Source organism: Populus trichocarpa, chromosome 2 (genome assembly GCF_000002775.5).
Source record: "Populus trichocarpa isolate Nisqually-1 chromosome 2, P.trichocarpa_v4.1, whole genome shotgun sequence".
Lineage (NCBI taxonomy): Eukaryota > Viridiplantae > Streptophyta > Magnoliopsida > Malpighiales > Salicaceae > Populus > Populus trichocarpa.
Window position 1 is genome coordinate 20,178,031 of NC_037286.2, and position 21,041 is coordinate 20,199,071.

General features: G+C 34.9%; 2 protein-coding genes across 5 annotated transcripts; both read right to left on the reverse strand.

Annotated features, from left to right (window-relative positions):
- Positions 1–284: 284 nt before the first annotated feature.
- LOC7458250 (mediator of RNA polymerase II transcription subunit 33B-like) lies at positions 285–10,487 on the reverse strand. Of its 2 annotated transcripts, XM_052450640.1 has the most exons (12): positions 10,096–10,486; positions 9,906–10,016; positions 8,561–8,908; positions 8,030–8,349; positions 7,837–7,928; positions 5,711–6,059; positions 4,948–5,155; positions 3,970–4,084; positions 3,731–3,892; positions 2,682–3,342; positions 2,024–2,230; positions 285–1,670 (listed from the first exon to the last, which is right to left on the reverse strand). In XM_052450640.1, the coding sequence occupies exons 1-12, from the start codon at positions 10,365–10,367 to the stop codon at positions 550–552; spliced, it is 3,966 nt and encodes a 1,321-aa protein (XP_052306600.1). In that variant the 5' UTR covers positions 10,368–10,486; the 3' UTR covers positions 285–549. The 2 variants fall into 2 exon arrangements, with proteins under 2 accessions (XP_052306600.1, XP_052306601.1); XM_052450641.1 differs by lacking the exon at positions 3,731–3,892 and having other exon boundaries at positions 10,096–10,487.
- Positions 10,488–15,181: 4,694 nt separating this feature from the next.
- LOC7458251 (RNA exonuclease 4) lies at positions 15,182–18,543 on the reverse strand. Of its 3 annotated transcripts, XR_002980141.2 has the most exons (8): positions 18,336–18,543; positions 17,989–18,140; positions 17,773–17,906; positions 17,430–17,635; positions 17,104–17,310; positions 16,277–16,357; positions 15,794–15,944; positions 15,506–15,653 (listed from the first exon to the last, which is right to left on the reverse strand). XR_002980141.2 is itself a non-coding variant. In XM_006386756.3 (7 exons), exons 1-7 carry the CDS (start codon positions 18,377–18,379, stop codon positions 15,404–15,406), a joined length of 1,074 nt encoding a protein of 357 aa, XP_006386818.3. In that variant the 5' UTR covers positions 18,380–18,541; the 3' UTR covers positions 15,182–15,403. The 3 variants fall into 3 exon arrangements, 2 of the variants coding, with proteins under 2 accessions (XP_006386818.3, XP_024450411.2); XM_006386756.3 differs by lacking the exon at positions 15,794–15,944 and having other exon boundaries at positions 15,182–15,653; positions 18,336–18,541; XM_024594643.2 differs by lacking the exons at positions 15,794–15,944; positions 16,277–16,357 and having other exon boundaries at positions 15,182–15,653.
- Positions 18,544–21,041: the final 2,498 nt, after the last annotated feature.

The following is a 21,041-nucleotide window of genomic DNA, read 5'->3' on the forward strand; positions in this document are numbered from 1 at the left end:
CAAGATAATAATTGTTAACTTGTGTATAAAGCTCATTATGTAAAATATAATTTTTTCAAAATAGAAAAAGAAAAAACATGATCGAACCTTTGAAAATTTTTTATAATTATCCATTTAACTTGGTTTTTTCAATTTGAAGATTCGGTTTTTTTTTCCGATACTACAAGTTGACAAAACAAAGCCAAACAAAATAAATAATCAAACAAATAATCAGGTCTAGTTTCAGATTAATCAATCGCAAAAAGAGCATACCCAAAAAAAAAATAAGTGAAAAAAACTTACAATGCACAATAAAATGATGCCTTGTAGTTTTTTCCTTAACTTCAATTTAATTTAATGTTTGACATGGGGCCGCTATCCCTGATGACGAATCTACAGCTCGACTACTTTCTTGTTCGAAAAATATTTTATACATGAGCTATGACTTTACAGAAAGATAACTACAGATGTTAGTAACTTAAAGTATTTTTCGAGGACCGAACCCACCCTGTCACGAGACCACAGAGATTTGTTATAATTAGCATTCAAGCTACATGCTTTTGACAAAATCTACAAGCCAATTTCAATAATCAGTTCAGCAGCTGCACCCATTGTACCAACTCCACCTAGTCCCAGTAACGCGACAGCCAGTTCTTCTTCATTCCATTGCCTAAGCCCCTTGCTTACCCTCTTCAATATATCCACGTCAACCTCAGGCACCCATTTCGGTGTGCAAGCCACCATCAAGCACACAAACCCAGATGCGTATGCCCATGCAGTAGCCCAATCACAACCAAGCGATATTTTCCCCTCTAGAGCACTTGCCAGAAATTCTAAGTGAGCTTTGAGCACTGTTGGCCGTTTTTTTGATGCTGCTGTTTCTGAGTCCACACCCCATGCAAATGTCCCACAAAATAGCGCAAAGTAAGCAAGTGCATAGCCCCTTAGCATTGCAACCAGACCTCCAGATTCTCCACCTTCCTGCTCCAATCCATGTACTGATATAAACCAGGAGGGTAAAGTTTCATTAATCAAAGATTGAACCAAATTTAATCCGCCAGATATCCACACTAAAGAAGATCCAAGTGAAGCTGCAAGCTTGACACGTGTCATTGCTGCAGCAAGAGAAACTTTCCCATATCGCATCCCATATTTGCTTTTCTTCAATTTCTCCATTGCACCTCTAGTCCACGCACTACTTGCAATATCTCTGACAGAGTGCATTAGAAGAGAGAGAATTTCTTCTGTCATGAACATGACATCTCTGACTGATCGATGCACTCGTAAGTAAAGAATTCCCGGGGCAACAGGAGAGATTCCACCAGATAAGTGGGAGCCAAACCCGTGACCTAAAAGGGCACCCACACCACCATTGCTGGAAAGGTGAGGGGGGCTCAAACCAAGAGTGGATGCGAAGCAGCTCTTCAGAAGCTGAACTACAGCATCGCTGTTATGGTGGAACACAGTACGCGAAGCAGAGAACACAAGGTAGTCACTCCAACGCTTAACTTTCTGGGCCCATAGAGAGGCTATAATGGGCATGCATGGCCAGGGGCAACCAGCAGCAAGGGCATTCAAGGCTGGGCCAACCAGGGTGAGGAACCTTTCAGACATTTTGTCCAATTTATAAGTAATTGTGAGGCTTACTAGGGCAGCTAATGGCAAAGGAAGTGTAGCCAGAGATGTACCCCCTGCAAGAACAAGTATTGAGCCTCATTAATGAATTTTGTTTTTCTGGAAATTAAATTCCCTTGTCAAAATTTAAACACAACTCATGCATACTCATTCTTCCTGCTTCATCATGATATGAAGATCTCTAGGTCTAACACAAGAATGGACTTGAAAGTTGAAATCTAACAAAAGGATGAATATTTCCAAACCTAAAACTGTACAAGTATATCTATTGATCTTCAAAATGCAGGTTGTTGTGGTTTGTTCTAGCAATGCGTTCAAAAAAACATACATGAAAAAATTTCATTTATCAAGAACTGAAAACCCTATAGCCTTAAAAAAGGGAACAGTAATCTGTATGATAAAGAATTACCTACAGAAAGGCTTGGGACATCAACACCAGTGGCAGCCAGTATTTTCTTTATCTGCTGCTCAACAGAGGATAAATTGACAGCTGGGCTCGGCCAATCAGTTCCATTCATAGAAGCTGGCTTCCATATGCCTCGTGTAACTTCAGCTGACAAGTAGCTTACAATGGTGGCCAAAGATGCTGGTAGAAAATCGGCGAGATCTTTAAGCCCTATGATAAAAGGTGCAGGTGTAAATAGATTAGAATTGAGCATATAGTTATCAGGGAAAATGGTTTTTACATTTTGAAGTTTTGGTACAATTAAACTTTAAGTCTCTTCACCCAACAATACAATCATTTGATGATTAATGATTTAAGATGATGTGAAACTTTAATCCCTCTATACTATCCTCTGCTCTAATATGCCCCGTAGCCACACAGTGATTACAGTATTGTGTTAGTTTTTAAAAGAATAGGGCTAAATTTTAACCATTCTAAGATCTCAGTAACACCTACTCTCCTACTTATAAAGTTCGTTCACATTTATCTCAATCACATGGCAAAACAGTATTCTTGACATCCTCTCAATATTTTCTCTTAAGGCACCAACTTCTTCCTCGCATGCCAACTGGTCTCAAACCATATAAATTGATGAAGGAAACTTCGAGCAAATTGTACAAACCTGTAGCCAGTTCACGGGGAGAGAGTCTTCCATGGGCACAGGCTGTCAGAGCAGCGTCAAGGGCAAATGGAGTTGCTTCTAAGATATCCCATGCAGATATTTTAAGCCTAGCTTGAGCATCTTCAGCACCAGGGCCAGATGAAAGACTACTTCCAGAGTTCGTAGAAGTCGAAGGCTGAACACCTCTATTTATCCTTCTGAACATTAAATTGAGGAGTGCATCAACAATCTGATGAACAGGGGTTCCATGTACAAGACCGGAAAAGGTAGAAGCAATGCATTCCAGATGCTGCCTGTACCATAGTTTCAACTTTGGGAAAGAATCCATGAATATGGGTTCTACAGACAGACTCAAAATTTTTGAGAATCTCCTACGTCTGAGTTGACGCCTGGTCGAAGTTCCAAGGGACGATAATAGGGAATTCCTTACAAGCAAGAGGTATTCAGGGCTTAGATGGGATCCCACTGGTGGTACGTCTCCCATCACATGATCAATAGGTGGATGCTCAAATCTCCACAATCTCAGAAGAAGTGTAAAGGCATTAGAAAAAACCGCATGACAAGAAAGTTCTTCACCTGTTGGAAGAGTCCATGAGACCTCAGGAACAGCAGAGCCAAAGGCCTCACAGATGGGCATCAATGCACCAGCAAGTAGTGGAACCTGGCAATAGATGTTGAACATCAGTTCACAGACAGCATAAAGGACACAAATTTTCCATTTATTTCCACAGTTTGGTTCTTCACTTTAATTTCTATTAACCTTTTGCTTTAATAATTTTTTTCATTGACTTTCTCTTCTATGCGTATGGATCTCACCCATGATTTATTAGTTCACAAAATCAAATAAAGACACAATTTCTTAGTTTTCAAGCATATTGGAACCCTCCATATTCCATCGTGACAAGCTCTTTATTAAATAACCTCTTCAAGAACTTGATAAATTTTCTTTTCTTTATGTGTAAAAGGATACAGGGGCACCAGTCAGCAAAAGGCATGCATTACACATACAGAACAAGTCAGTAAAGAAGTGTTGTTAAAATTCAACCCACCAAACCATGTAAGGATAAAATCTGCACGCAATCCACAGATGATATTCCAACAAGAAGAACATTTAAAAGCGGAGCATAATTTATCAAGTGACTCTCACTCCCAGAGTAATCAGCAGGAACTGGAGGTGACAGCAATTTTATAATGAAAAGAATTGTATGTTCCTGTAAACAACAGTAAATTTAATTAATAACTTCAACTGGAGAGGGAGTGGGGGGGGGGGGGGCTTCTGAAACATTACCTGAATATTCCAACCACGAACAAGAGAGGCTCCACAAAGAATAGCAGCGGCAGATATCTTCTCATCATCAGAACCATCGACTGCAATCTCATATATTTTCTCGATCGCTGGTAAGCTTCCATCAAATCCATCTTAAATTCAGTTGCCATACCACTGGGTAAATATACAAAAAAAGAGCATCTGACATGCATGGTTCAGGAAAAAGAATGGCATAACTTAAGACCAGGTTAGGAAATTAGGGAATAGCCTTTTAAGCAAGACAGCTATGACCTTCATTGTATGCAAATGCATTTGAATCTTTCCTCATGCGTAATTACAACATTATGGAGGAAAAATCCTAAATCATAAAACCTCTTGACTTGATTGTTTTCAAGTTATGCTGAATTTCAAAAACCTCCATTATGGAATCTGTCAACATAACAGCATTCGAAACACAAAAGCACATCTTGAAACAGCCTCTTTTAAGGCATTCATAGAATAGCATCACCGACCAAAAAATAATGACATTAAGAACTAATTATTATGAAGCTAATCAGATCAAGTTGACCATTGTTCATTGCTTCACATTTTAAACACCCTACCATAAGAATAAACATTAATAAAAATTCACACACTTGTTAAGCAAAAATGAAAATAAAACAAACAATTCCACAGAAAAACACTGCAGTTGTATAGAATCACAATTTTGCTCAAAAGAAAAAAATTCTAGAAACTCAAGTTTGGAAACAAAAGCCAGTGTTGTGGGAAACAAAACCAATGGAAAGAGTGCTATCTTGAAAAAGTAAAAGAATTATGATGATTTATATTATTCAAAGTTAAGTCTTGTGCAAAGAAGGTAGGAAACTCATGCTGTCTCAATTATAATGATAGTGCAGTATTCTGTTCATCATCCATGCAATAAAAAAAACCCTGGAAATAAAGGGAAAAGGAACAGATGAATTCAAAAATAGTTTTTAAACAATACCACTGGCAGCATACCTGGAAGCTGGAGTTGAAACCAAAATGTTTATCATTGAGGGGGTTAAAGGTGACCCGTTCATCAATGACAACCAGCCAAGTGTTTGACTGGGAACACTCCGAGGTACTTGGTTGGCAAGAGTCACATAGCCTGGCCACAAATATGCTGATGTGTCCAACATATTTCTTGCAATACAAGCCTCAACAATCAGGTGCCTCAAGTTTCCAGCTGGAAAGTAATAAAATGGAAAACAAGACTAGAATTCAGAGCCATGGAAAAACAATAAAGACTGGCATCCAGGGCCAACAGGTTGAGAACAAAGAAAAGAAAACAAAACAATAAACCTAAAAGAGCAGTGGATAGATAACCATATTTTGGGAAGACAACAGATACAAGCCTACTATAAAAATAAAGGAGAAAAAATAGTTCAAATTCTAGCAAAAACTAATATTCTAGTATTTTGTTGTTTTTGTCACCCTCTAAAGTCTGAAATGAGGAAAAGGAAACAGTGATAGCAATTGAAAGGACTAATGTTAGAAAACAAATAAAGGTTCAATTAGCTCATCTAATAATTGTTTTTTTAAGAAACCCCCTATATACAAGGGAACTTTCTAAACTTTCTAAAATGTACAGAAACAAAAAATCAGGCTGCCGATTCATGTTACATTTTGGTAGCAGGGGAAATTGAACCTGTTTAGCAACATCATTGGAATTATCTTGTTTCCGCACCAAACACAACCTTTGATAATATGAACTGCAATGTTAAGGAATGTAATCACTTACAACAGTTGACTGGCATGTCATTTATACTCATGCTATAACCATTACTGACAGTGAGACCTGAGATAAACATTGTAGCTTTTGCGGCAGCTTGATTAGCGACTGAGCTAACAGGCTGAGGCGGAGTCAACAACCCTTCATAGTCACCCAATAGCTGCAGGGAAGTAATTAGACCCTTTCGACGTTTCCCCTGTTTTTCTTTTCTTTGATTGGTAGGGCTCTGTTGCGTTTCATCAATCAATTCACTTTCCTCTTCCTCAATAATATTAGCCACTACAAGGGTTGTAATAGACAATAACATGGACAAGCATGTATCAAGGCGAGGTACTGGACCCTCACTAGGATTTCTTTCCTGAAAGAACACAAATAGGTTATGCACTGAAAGATGCATAAATCATTAAAAGTTAAAGAAGGTTTGTGCAAAACTCACAAAAATAAGGAAAAATAAAAACATGCAATTCCTTTGGAAGAAAAGAATAATGCTTCCCGAAAAATGATTTCATTTAATTCCCTAATTCAAGCTAGTACATTAAAAAGGTTTCAATTGTCTTGGACGACTTTGTATACTTTATTCTTAAATTTATCACTACAGAATCAGTTTTTCTCTGTGCTCTTATCGAAAACATGTATTCTGTCCCATCCCTAAAATCCTGCTTTATTAATGCTTTGCATAACTTTAAATGAATACCACCAACTGTGTTTTTTTCTGGAACCTAACGAAACCTACATGAACAGCACATGACAAATAATAAATAATGAAGCTTGTTTAAGATGCTATATAATCTATATTCTTCAAAGAATAGCTATTCTATGACAAAAGCAAAAATGACTGATGGACAAACCAAAAATGATATAGAATATATCTATGGGAAAATTTAGAAATCTGGTTGTTAACTGGATTACATTTTGCAGTTTAGATATTAACTTTTATTTCTAGTCAATTGTCAAAAGTAGTATTTAGGTATAAACTTTATTCTACTACCTACTTGGTAATTGGCTTTGGTGCCCATTAACTCAAGTTTAGCATCACAATTCCTTTCTAATTTTCTGTTCCTTTGACTTCACCCCTTTCTTCCTATTTATACTGCATGTTATATCTCATTCTTGTGGGAGTGCTTTGTCAAGTATATACTCATTTGGGTTCGTGAAAGGCATTACACATTTCAGAAGCACTAGTTTAAGCCCTTGTTCAGTGTCAAATATCAAATTGTTGTTTATGAAAGAAGATATATAAAAATTAGTGCCCTGGGGATTCAAACCTTTCTCTACTTTCATAAAAAAGGGTAGTAAAAGATTATTAAGCAAAATTAATTAAGGAACTGTGAAACTACTCTTTGCACAATCCAATAAAAATTTGAAAAATAAAAAATTTCATTGTTGGAGACGTGAAAGACTGGTTTGCATACATCAAAGTCAAGGGAAGCTATATCCAGCGTTAGAATTTGAAGCAGCAGATTCTAATAGAAGAGGTTGAGGAAAATGAAACAGTGTTGAAGACAACATGAGTTCGAAGGAGAAAGATGACCAAAACATGAGAACACCATGGAAAACTAATTCAAGAAATTTTATACTTAACCATTACAAAGCACAAGACCAAGTTTTCTCCAACTACACTTGAATGATGATATATAAATTTCTATTCAAAAGTAAAATAATAGAGCATCTTTCCTCTCCATTCTTCTCAAATGTTTTCTACCCAACATTCAAGCTCATAAAAATATAAGGGTGAGTTTACTTTCAGAATTTTTTTGTTGTTCTCAACTTGATGTTTAGTTCCTTCTTACGACCATGGAAAAAAAAAAGGAAGTTTACTAACTACTAGTTTTCTGAAACAGGAAAGGAAGATATTGCTTAGCTTGTCTTTAAAATAACCAGAGATCAAATAAGAAACAGGTGTCCCAAACATGGCCACTTTTTTTTTTTTTTTTTTGCAAAGTAGAAAATATGGAGAAGCACTTGCTTTTAAGAAAACTTAAAAATAGAAAACACACTTATCCAAGGAAACTATTTTTATTTTAAATGTGTTCATTTTCTCCACTTTTTTTATTCACTGAAAAGTTTTCTAGAAAACTGAAAAATTTTCCACGTGACACCCATAGATTTTTTATCAAATCAGAACAAGTACCCACCCTTTGAACTAGCCGTAAAGCTGCAATCCATAAGCCTAGAAAAGTATCATGCCAAGTGGTGCGATTAACTGCTTGCAGAGCTTTGACCAAACCTGCAACATAAAATTGGAACAATAAATTTTAATTTATCACCAACAGTCCTACTCTATAGGTTTGTAAAAGATTTCAGCATAAAACAAGAGATGAATCATACTGATAAGATTTTCTATAGCACTAGTTGTCGTCACTTGTGACCCATCCATAGTGTCTTCTAGAAATAGATCAATAGGTAACCAAACTGCAGACTGACTTGCCCCGTGGCATTGACCAACAGAAGATTTGAGAGACCCTGAAAACATGACTGCATGAAACTCATGTTGTGATATTGTTTTGCACTCTCGAGACAAAACCCTTCGGGTGTCAGATGTCAACTGCAGAAAAGCATCTGGAGTTATGTGTTTTGAGTTCCTCAAAGCTGCAGAATGCACAACAAGCAGTTGCAATTGCTCGATGAAGCCTCCCCATTGTGAAGGCCTAAAAGGATAAGAGAACATCTTTATTAATCGGGTTTCCTTCATTAAATTTCTCCAATATCTAGTAGTAACCACCCTAAAGTAAAGTTCAGAAGACCATGCCAGGTTAGGCATCATTTAGGTTGAGCATGGCAAACCACTTTAATGGCTTGTTCCCCACTTCTTCTTATAAAACACAAGTAAAACTAATCATGACACTATATATATCTTACATGTTTTGACGTGCCAAGTAAAGTAGCCTCGAGGTTAATTTGTTTTTTAGAAACTCTCCAATTAGCTCGATAGCCATTGTAGTATTTACTTTGTGCAACCCCTCGTGGTGCTCATTTCTCTTCTCACTAAAGTTCTCATGACCATCTATTTCCATACCCTCCTGTCTGGGTAGCCATCTAGAATTCTTTTCTGCACCTAGTTCCAGCAACCCTTCATCATCCAAGGAAGCATCAAGTAACTGCCACACGATTGAAAAGACAAATTCAACCAGAAGAAAGCCAGGTTCACACAATTGCACGCCAAATATTTGGGAAAGATGAGCAACATCATCTATTGATTTCATGATCCTGTAATTGCAACTAAAAGATGTTAATATCTATAATTGAAGTTTAAGAGTATACCAAAAAAAAACAAAATGGCAGGATTCAGATTGTCTTTCAGGATTTTTGTTAGTCCTTAAGCAGGCAAAGAAAGATTCTTTATTACAAAAGTTATTTCTGCAGATTCTGTCAGAGAAAAAATAAAAAAGACAACTTTTAAATTCCACGGATGAGGCAATCACAATTGGCAGGATTGCTAGGACCTAAGAGTGTCCAAATTGAATGCATTCAAAGTCTGGATCCAAGAGTAAACATTAATGAAGCATCCGTTTAACAACATAAGCACAGAACAATCCCAATACTACAATTTTCTACATAATTGTTTCTGTATAGCATCCTAAATGTTTACATCATTGCATTGTGTTACAGTTTTAAGAGATACATCCACAAAGCGACCCATGCACATAAGTTTGGTATAAAAAACAAGGAGCAACAGTATTTTTCAGCTTAAAACTGCAGTTATTTCTTTGAGTTGCAGCCTTATATCCATCCATGGTCATGAAGAAGGTGAAAACACCCGTGCAACATCTGAGCAAAGGCTACAAAGATTGAATGAAACTACCACTGTCCACAGCAATCACCCAAGTCAGCCAACTCCTTGTGAAAGAGAATGGCTTAGAAACAACTCTCATTCCCATTTTCCATATTTTAACCCAAATGAAAGATAAAACCACGCATAGTGGTGATGATCCAACAACGGCGCCTACTATTACTAAATCTCTTATTATTCCGTCTCGTCATCGTCTCTCTTTCAACATTACATTTTTGTTTTATCCAAAAAAAGAAAAGAAGCCACCATGCATAACTAGAAAATTTAAGACTTGCTGTATCTGCCTATTCCAATCAAAAATACCAAGTTTTAAAGAAAAAGGTCAGCATTTGCAAAATCATACAATTAATTAGCAGAAACAAGTAACGGAAAATCAGGCCAATGTCGTTCTTCATAGAAATCCAAAAAACTCACAATTGATAATTTGGGGCAGCGATTAGAGCTGAAAAGGAAAAGGCGTGTCTCTTTACGAGTTCCATATACAGCCTATATGCAGACGGGTGGAGCTGTCGATTCGGAACAACCCTGTAAATACATAAAATTAAAATAAAATAACCCTTTTTGGCATAAAATTGAGATAATATCAATGAAGGTGATGGCCTGCCTGGTAGAGAGGAGAGCGAGGACGAGCAAAGGAGGGACGAGGTTGAAGGAGAGGGCCTTCTCGAGGAACTTCCACGTGATGGGCATGTGATTATCGAAGCAGATATGAGAGACTAATAGGTGAGCCAGCTCCATTGAGGGCAAATCAACGCCAGCAGAGTTGAGATTGGAGCTGAGTTGGATCGCCCATAGTTGCGGGTCGCAGTTCTTGACCTGAGCTGACTTGGTGAGTTCAAGTACCGAGTCCCAGACAGTACAACTCGCCGCCGCCATATCTCAACTCAATTCCTTTTTGGAAATTGGATTTGGATTCCCTGTTTGTTCGCGTTGCTTTGGACTCTGCTGCTGGAAAAGAAGGGGAAAAAAGAAAGTAAAAGACCAAGGAAGGCTGGACTCAGACTCATACTCGAGAAGGCGGGCATGGTATAAAAAAAATATTTTTTTATTTGATTTTTAAAATATTTATTTATTAAAAATATATTAAAATAATATTTTTTATTTTAAAAAAATTAATTTTAATATTAATATATCAAAATAATTTAAAAACATTCCAAAAAAAATAACTAATCAAGTAAAAATAATTTAAAAAATATGTTTGAACAACAATACTATGGCCAAAGTGTAGTCCAAGTTTTGGCATTTTTACTTCTAATTTTCTTTATATTTTCATTTTAATTGATTTAAAGATGAAGAAAATAATAAATTACGTGTTTTTTTATGTTTACTATATTGATATTTACACTATGTTGTGGGTTGTATTAATTTTTTAATATAAAAAATAAAACTAAAAATAAAACATTAGTTTGAATTTTTTTAAAAAAATCATGATGACTAAAAACACTTGAAAAAACAATAGTAATAAACCAAAATGAAACATATCAATAATACTAATTTAAAACATACCAAATGCTTTAAAAAAACTTTCAGTGTAGCATCTTTTTATAAAACTTATTGAGATTATAACATATTAGATTAAACCTAAATTTTGTAGTTTAATTCATCAAATTCACATTTCATATCATGAACTTCATTGGGTTTAATTTATTTTTTTACCTAAATATATTATAAAAATAGAAAAAAAAACTAAATGGTGAAATTAGAAGAAAAAATAAAGGAAAAAAATCAAGATAATATTTTATATATATAAAAAAAAACTGATTGGCTAAATCTGCAATCCAGGTCTTAGATTTCACTAGGGTAGATAACTTTGTTTTTTAAAATTTATTTTTTACCTAAAAAAAGAAAATTAAATGATGAAATTTGAAGAAAACAAATAAATAACCAAAGAAAAAAAAAACAAACAAGGCCAAGCATGCAAGCTTGGCAATGGCTCATCTCGCCTAGGCATAAAAAAAAAAAAAAAAACCTCATGCAAGTGGGCTTTTTAGCCCAATTTTTTTTTTTAAGAGGACATGTTGTCTATCTCTTTTTTTTAAAAAAAAAACATAAGATGGAGAACACATTGTTAACTGAGATAAATGATACGTTATTTGTCTACCTAGATTTCAGCTACCACTATAATTACCTGAAATTAAGAAAGGTTTTTTTTTTTTCCCTTGAAATCCATTTTTCAACCCATTTGGACATAAAAACATCCAATAAACACTCTTAAAACATGAAAAAACCAATTTATCAACCAAACATACCAAAAAAAGGTCCAAAAACTCAAAATCAAATTGAGTTAAAATTTTATTTCTTGACCTTAATATATTTTATAGACAATATTGAAGTTCAAAACAACCTCCATCAAACATTTCTTATTGAATGGAACTTGTAAACACCAAGTTTTACCATTTTAGTGGTTAGAATCGACCACAATTAACGACTTTCTCTCTTCTCACTAGAATTCAGTAACTTTCTCTCTCATCTTTCAAATCCAAGGACTAAAAAATAATTCAAGTTTGGGCTAAAATTGAATTTTATAAAATTACAATTGATGGTGATTGTGTTTGAAATTTAAAAGTAGGAGGCTTAAAATGAATATTTCATTCAAAATTCTATACTGGTCATAAGTATTCTCTGTGTTTAATACTTTGATCCCCTATCATTTTTGCTTTTTTTAAAAGAAAAAAAAACAAGACAAGCAACATATCATTTGTTTACCCAGATTTTGGCCACCACTATGGTAGGCTGAAAATTGAGGTAGGATTTTCCGTCTTAAAACCTATTTTTTCAACTCATTTGAACCTAAAAAAAAATCTAAAAAACAACCTTAGAACATGAAAAAACTAATTTATCAACTTAAAAAACCCAAAATCAAACTAGTTAAATTTTTCTTTCTCATCCTTGATATGTATTTTAGACAATATTAAGATTCAAAACAACCACCATCAAACTCTTCTAATTGAATGGAACTCGTGGACACCAAATTTGACCTTTTTAGAGGTCGGAATTAACCTCAACCAATGATTTTCTCCATCCTCGTTGAAATCCGATGATTTTCTCTTCTCTTCTCTCTCATACTTAAGGACTAAAAATTATGAAAATTAAATTTTATAAAATTACAATGACTGTAAAAGTTGAAATTTGAAAGAAGAAAGATTAAAATGAATATTCCATCCAAAATTCTAGAGTGGCCATAAGTTTTCTTCGTGTTTAACACTTTGGTCCCTATCATTGAATTTATATTTCCTTAACAAGTTTTGACAATTTTGCCATCAAATTGGGCGTAGAAGATGATGATGATGATAATAATAATAATAATAATAATAATAAGTTTGTAGATAATAACAATTTTTTTTAATTTTACTATTCATTGCTACGGTGAAAACCCAAGGCACTTTAGTATGTACTAGATTGGTGATCCATGCTATGCTGGTAACCGGTTCAAATTTTCCTAACTTCAAAAAAAGAATGTTCAAGTATGCCAACATTCTAAAACCAACAAGAAAAATCTAAGACCCGAATCATTAACTTGACTAAGTTAAATAAGTTTGATCAATTTGATAATATGATTATAAAAAGGCATCAACAATAAATAAAGAAAAAAAATCAACAATATTTAAATATAAAAAAATGAGTTGCCAGTATCATACTTGGGGGAGAAGATAAAAAGCTTGTTGGAAACTCACGACGCTCTATTATGGATATTGCCTCATCACTAGAAAAAAACTCACTGAGATGGTTCTAACATCACTACAAAAGGATGTATGATGACACTAAAAAAGGCCTTACGTGCCGTAGGAGAAATGACCTACAAAGCAAACCAAATAAAATATCATGAAGTGAGCATCTCATGCTTATCCTTAATCAATTAATTTAATTTAATTCAAAAACAAATAACAAGAGCTTAAAAAAAGGAAAAAAAAACAAAGAATGACAAATAAAAAGACCCGATATAACCCAAGTTATTTTTAAATTTAACGAAGAATCCTATAGAAAAAAATAAAAAAACAATAATGGAGCTCAATCTCCAATTAAATAAATATTGAATGATGAAACTAAAAAAAAAGGCTTAAAAATGAAAAAAAAAAAAAAAAGTAAACTTAAGCGAATCTCTTTAACTTGGATTAATCTCTCAAACTCGCAGTCTATGAAATTCTAGACCTAGACTCAATCAAGAAGCTCAATTCCTAAGAAGATGAAATCGGGAAAAAAATAAAAACAATTACCAAGGTACAAAAAATAACAATCAAAAGAATATAAATTAAATTTAATAGCAAAAAAAAGATTGAAGGAGGATGAAGTCATAAAAAAATTCAATTTTAAAAATTATCTCAACTAAAACAAATAACAATTTAAAGAATTGAGATCAAATCTGATAGATGAAAAAATTAAAAAGGGATAAAATTAAAAAAATTCAAGTTTCATAAATTATTAAAAAAAACAAACTGTAATAAAAAAACAAGAACAAAAAATGAAAGAAGAACAAATTGATGAGTTGCTTTGAAAATTTGGAGGGTTAGACGCGAAAATCAATAAGTAGAAAGAAAGGAAAAAAAAAGTTATTAGCGTCAAACCGTAGCTCTATTTGCCACATGCTCATGCTAAAGATGGAAGAGTCATCAAGACGATTCGAATGACGCCCTGAAAGCCATTGTTTGGTTGCCGAAAGCCCCCTCATGTGGTGCCCAAATGGTAGGATCATAACTTATGCGCTGATCTCAGTAATGCATGAGTTAACCATATTTTTTTAAAATAATATTTATATTTATCAAATTACTAAATTGCCTCTTAATTAATTTGATTCTAACAAAAAAAAACACAAATAGAATGAAAATATGAAAAAACCATCTCTGTTAACTTGATTCTAACAAAAAAAAATAAGATGAAAATATGAAAAAAGTCCTGAGTTTAGTGATTTTTGTTTTAAGAATAATTTAGTTATTTTATTATTTTTTTAAATAAAAAAAAACCTTCAATTTTTTTTTTCTGAATGTACCCATGAAAAGGAACATATTAGTGTTCTTAGCTAGTTGATTAATTTAGTTTGGGAAGGGCATTCAAAATTATACTGGTATGTGTCTTGATATGAGACCGAGCCCTTTAATTTTTTATTAATTAATATATATCAGAGGAAAAAAATAAAATAAATAAAATCATGAATAGGGCGAACCCTTTGTTACCATAATTATTTAGCAATAAAGGGTATAATTGAAACTTTGTAACACCACGGGGGAACATAAGATGATGGGATGAGATCTCCTTGTTTCTTTTTATATTTTAAATTAAAATTAAATTCTCTCTCTCTGTCTCTCATATTAAAAATAATTTTTTTAAATAAAAATATATTATTTTAATATATTTTTAAATAATTATTACCACACTTCCTCTATAGTTCGGTTTGCCTATTAAATTGACCCTAATTTTCAATATATATATGTCCCCACAACACAAATCCTTTCTTTTCTCTTCCAGCATAAAATGTCTTCTTATAAAATAGGAAGAACAAGATGGTCAACATTGATGGGCCGATGGCGTATCGGTCAAGCATCTCTGATTCCAAGCCAGGTTTAAAAAAAGGAAAAGAAAAGGGTTCCAAGTTCATGGGAATTATATCTTCCTCCTTTTTCCATCTTCTGGTCTGGTGGGTTGGTATCATGCCATGACCAGAATAGAGGATCTTGAGAATTTCGTACGCGTCACGCTTGATAAAATATTAGAAACTCTCCCGTTTGCTTTAGAGTTCAAGAAATGTAAACAAACATATATAAACAACTACGCGAATATATGCTTCACTTTGCATTACAGCAAAAACTGTACACGAATCCTTCATACCTAGCAGCACATCACGTCATTCCTATTTCTTTGAGCAGCAAAATATTGTCCCGCTGAGTGCGCACAAAGATCAACAGATGAGAAACTAAAAATCAACTGTTAAGCCCTGCTGCTATACTTGAATCTAGACACCAACATTTGTAGTCTGACTTTGAGATCTGGTATAGCTCATCTGGGGTCATGTTCTCGAGTTCCTCTGCTTTCTGGGACTCAAAACCGCTGTCTGAATTTGGAGTTCCAATTCCTTTACCTTGATGATCTTGAGCACGCATTCTCTTGTACAGTCTCATAACAGAAACACAATCTACGTATGGATCATGTTCCCCTGTCTGGATATCATACCTGTGAGGCAAAAAACTTCAGAGAGAGTAATTTCAACTAGCAAATACTGCCCATAAATATGAAGTGCACGGTGATCATTCCAAAAACTAGAAAAACAGATCAACAAAAGGTTAAATGTTCGTTAAACTCTCCACAATGACCTCTTATTTGTGAACCAATAATGACTTTCAAAACAGTGTTTGCTGAAAGTAGTATCTGAGTTCTGGAAAACCAACATATTAGGCACAAAGAAGATATCATCTTTCCCAAATCCTCTTTGACGAACATGATGAGAAATTCCAGTCTTTTCTGCTAAGAATTGAGGAAGAAATAGTTACCAACTATGTTTACAGAAATACAGCGTTCGAGCATTGTAAATCCAAGTGTTATAAAATTTTCAAAAAAAAAAAATCTTTTAACTTGGGAATTGATTTGCATAATTTTTAATTACATCTGAGTTGCATTTTACTTGGAAAAAAAAAAAAAAAAGACAGATAACACAAAAGCATCATTTCTAGTTCAAGTATTGGTTACTAATTAAAATAGTTAGCCATATAAGGATTCAGCCATCGTACATGCAGGAGGGAAGATCCAATCACTATTAAGACATCACGAAAGAAACAAGAAAAGAAAGAGCAACTTGCCCAAGATATGTTTTGGTGAGGTACTTGAGCGAGTGGCTAACCAGGTTAGTTTTCAACAATGGTCGGTATTTTGCAGTATCCCTGCTCAAATCAAAATCAAAGTGCATTGTAACTATAAAAGAAGGAAAGATGAGAACAAGGAGAACATGCACACAACATTTGTGATGGATAACTCAAATATTACATTTCAAATTACAGGATCTCCAGAACAAGAAAAAAAAAAAACTATTTGAATTGTTTTCTCAATTACCTACCATAATTTGGGCCAGTCCCCAAGGTTCTGTCTTGGCCTGTAGGGGGGGTCACTCCTAATATGGATGCCAAGACAAGATTTGCCAGCAGTTGAAGATATACTACGGCACTCCTAGCATGGGGAAGGGAGTTTAAGACGAGGTAAACCTCACCACTATCTGGTCTTATGTTCATTTAGAATGTGTTTGGATACATCCCATGAAAAGCTAGAATGTTGCAAAACAACAGTAAAGTCACAAGAAAGCTTACCAAACCTTCAATTATTATCAGTACTCAATGTGCAGCAAAAAGCTCCTATTCAATAATATGAAAATTTGTTGGTTTATTCCAAGACACGTCAAAATGACCACGAAGTGTCATTCTTCCATCAGCAATTAGTAGTATTTTAGGATTTGCTTCACCTAGAAGTAGACTACATGGCGGATTAGTGGTATTATTCAATTATTCAAAGGTCAGATTTGTAAAGCAGTGGTGCGGCTCAGTAATGTTTTTCAAGCCTGAATCATAAGTATTATTACAAACTGTAATGTTCCATCCCAAATTCCAATTTCAACCATCAGAAGAGTTTAATCTACCTCAGCAAATGACCAGGATAGTTTATCCTCAAGCAATCCAAACCACGCTTCAAGTCATGACCCACAAGCAGTCTAGCCTTTCCACTGTCTGACATTAGTCTCCTAGCAGATTCTCCATTGTACAAAATTTCCAGAATTCTGTCTTGTACTTCCTTATGAGACTTCGAATTTCTTAGATGCTCTTCAGTTAATCCAGTTATTTCGTATCTGAAAACATGTGTATAAGTTTCAATTAAAAAAAAAAAGACTTTTGTAAATATATTCCCCCTCCCCTCCCCCTCATTGTTCTTTAAATAAAACCAAGGATTGTGTCAACACAGAAGTACCTGTAATCGGTAACAGCACTTTGAGGTTGAACATATGTATGGAAAATAATATTTTCATCTTCATCAACCAGACACACCCTTGCGCAAAGGTCAAGTGATCCATCGGTTCCACCACCAACCAACCCACAGTTGATAGCAATGGCTTTGGCACCTTTGGTGGTGTACTTTACATCAACAGATCCTGCAAAAGGCAATATCTTTGTTCCCTGTGAAAAAAAAAAGGAAATGGGTGACATGACTTTTAGTAATTAATCATTTAAAATGTACAATAAATAAAATGAAAAGCACTAAAAGATAGACAAGTTACCATTTTTGCATAAGAATTTACGAATCAACAACTTACAAGGGAAGCAGGAGCAGATAGGTGGCATATTTCTCTATGCTTGCCAAGAGAACTGGGGCTATCATAGAGTTTCAAGCAGAGATCACAACCTTGGGCAGAGAAAGTCCTCGAACAACCAGCCCTTGATAATGGGCCTAAATAATTGGAGGAAAACATGAAAAAAAAAGCAGTAAACTTTAACAGATAAAGCAATCAGAACATGGAATAGAATGATACCAGTAAGGTGATTCCTCAGAGATTCAAAAGATTTGCAGTGCTTTTGGCAGACCCCACATTTAGGCTGATGAGGTGTGTGGTAGGAAATCTTCATGTGCTCAACAAGATGTTCTTTTTTCTTGAATTGCTTGTAGCATGCAAAGCACTTGTGCCTGCTTCCATGAAACAACACGAGGAATTAAACAATTTCATATACATGGCATGGACTTGGAGTTTCTGAAGAAGACAGCCCGAATTCATTATCAAGAAAAAGAAACGAATTGTAAGAACAAATTATTGACACATATGAAAGCGAGAATAAAAAAAAAAAATGCAGAATACAGCGAGAAAGAGGGAGCGAGAGAGACCTTTCGGTTCGCGATCTTGTTGGTGGGTCAGCTTCAGCATCCATGGCGATTCTTCTTAGGATCGGGCGTCACAGAGACAGAGGAGGAGAAGGGGTTAGGATGGGTTTTTGATGGTAGTATATTTAAAAAAGAAAAGAAAAAGAGATGAACAAATCGGAGTGCATTTCTTCACTGTTTAACTGGTTGATGAAGTTGCAAAAATCAAACTAGTCTTCGAATAGAACTTTCAAGATGGTTAATCAATTAATTTTAATAATTTTATTTATTCTCTTGTTAATAGCTTATACTTTGTATTTGGTAAGTTAAAATAATTTGTAATAGTACTTGCAATTTTTTTTTTGATAAAGTTGAGGACTCTCCGATACTTAAAAAAAATATCTTTTTAGAAAGAGAAAATACTCTTATTTTGAAGGTTTGAAAATATTTTAGAGAGAGACGCTCTATAAATATATATACAATAGATAATAAAGATTATGAATCTTTATTTTGAAGGTCTCATAGTGTAGTTATAACCCATGAGTTTTGTCATTTTGTGAAGAGAAGGGTCTGAAGTGTAATCTTACATTCATAACATTTAATGAGGGATAAATATATCTTACATCTATATTAATATTTGATAAGAATATGGTGGGTCTTTGGAGAACTTTTATACACCTAAAAGGTGTAGAGAGATTAGGGTTCAAGATGTTAAATGTAGCTAAACTCATGGAGGTTGAGCTCTTCCTCGAGGTTAGACCTAAGAGATGTTGGTCATTTCACTGGACATGTCATAAGAGGATAATCATTTCCTTGGACATGCCCAATGAAGGATATTTGTTACCTTGGACTTAGTTAACTACCAAGTTCAAGTACTTGGGTCTCACATGTTTGTTAGACCCACATTACCTTGGACTTGGTTAACTGTCAAGTCCAAGTGTCTTGGGTCTAACATTTTTGTCAAACTCATATTACCTCATTCCCTTGGGCGTGCCAAAGGAGGATGATTATTCCTTTGGGCATTCCAATGGAGGATGCACATTCTCATAGGCATACCATGGGCTTGACATACTAACAAGCCTAGCGTGCCTAAGGCTTGGCATACTGTCAAGCCAAAAAGCGTCTAGGTTTGACTGATACCAGACTCAGTATGCCCGAGGCTTGACACATTGCCAAGCCCCCGTGTGGCTAGGTTTGGCACACTACCAAGCCTCCACTCGAGGCATGCTCATTCCTTTGGGCCTGCCCAAAGAAGGAGAGTTATAAGGGTTATTTAGGCCTGTTAAAAATAAGTTTATTAGTAGCCCCCCAAGTTTTTATAATATTGATACGTAAAGACTTGTAAAAAATACTCTATTATCATGATGAGTTTGTTGAATTCTCATTGTGTGAAAAAAAGGTGGAAACTTTGGTGATATACCGGAGAGCCCGAGTGAAGGGCATGAAGGAAATCATACTTCAAAAATTTCCTTGAAGGGTAAGAGAAAAACATTGGGAAAGAGCTTGTACTTAGAAATAGTTCTAAGTGGCTGAGGGGAATCCATTAAAGGAAATCAACTCATTTTGGAGGGACTCTAATCTCTAAACTCAATGAGCGTGAAACACATACTTAGAGAATTTCTAAGTGTCTTGTGGGAACCCAAAAAAAGTGAATCTATGCTTAGAAATTTCTAAGTAATTATAGGTTCTTTGGAGAGTATGAGCTTGCAGCTTTCCCAACCTTGTCATGGGGCTTAAGAGCCCCACACTAAGAGCGATGATTACATGATATTACTATTTGTACTAGAAAGACCAAGTCCATCATTTGAAGAGTGGTGCATATAGTATTTCGGAGATTACCTTCATCCCTTGGAGATTGATACATATAATACTAAGAAGATCACATTTATCCCTTAGAGAGTGGTGCATATAGCACTAGGAAGATTACGTCCTTCCCATAAAGATTGATGCATATAGCACCGGGGAGATCACATTTATCCCTTGGGGAGTGGTGCATATAGCATTGGGGTGATTACATCCATCCCATAGAGATTGGTACATATAGCACTAGGAAAATCTCATCTATCCTTTGGAGATGGTGCATATAACATTAGGGAGACTACCTTTTATCCCTTGGAGATTGGTGTATATAAGCACTGGGGAGATCATATCTATCCTTTAAAGAGTGGTACGTATAGCACTGGGAGACTACGTTCATCCCATAGAGATTGGTGTATATAGCATCAGGGAGACTATGTCCATCCCATAAAGATTGATGCATATTGCACTAGAAAGACTCCGTCAATCCTTTAGAGAGTGATGCATATAGCACTTGGGAGACTATGTCCATTCCTTGGAGATTGTTGGGCTACTGCCTTTAGGGATCACCTGGAAAAAAATGAAAAGTTATTTTGAATAAGTTATTCATATTTAAAAAACTTATATTTTTATCAAGGATTATACATCCTAAGATAATTTGAGTGATAAGTATAAGAGAGGCTTTAGGAGGAAACATATCATGGATGTGGCACTAAGATGTTGGCTTTGGATACCCTGATTATTTCGCTTGGAAAATCATTGATGTTTGTTGTCCTTGTAAAAACAAGGAGATCCATATCGAAGTAAACTAGCATCTCAACTCGTATATGATTTTTCATGAATTGCTTTACTTTGGATAAGCCTCTATTTGGTAAAACATAAAGTTTTCTCCAGAGGGCATGCTTATTTACTCCTCTTATTAAGGCTTATAAG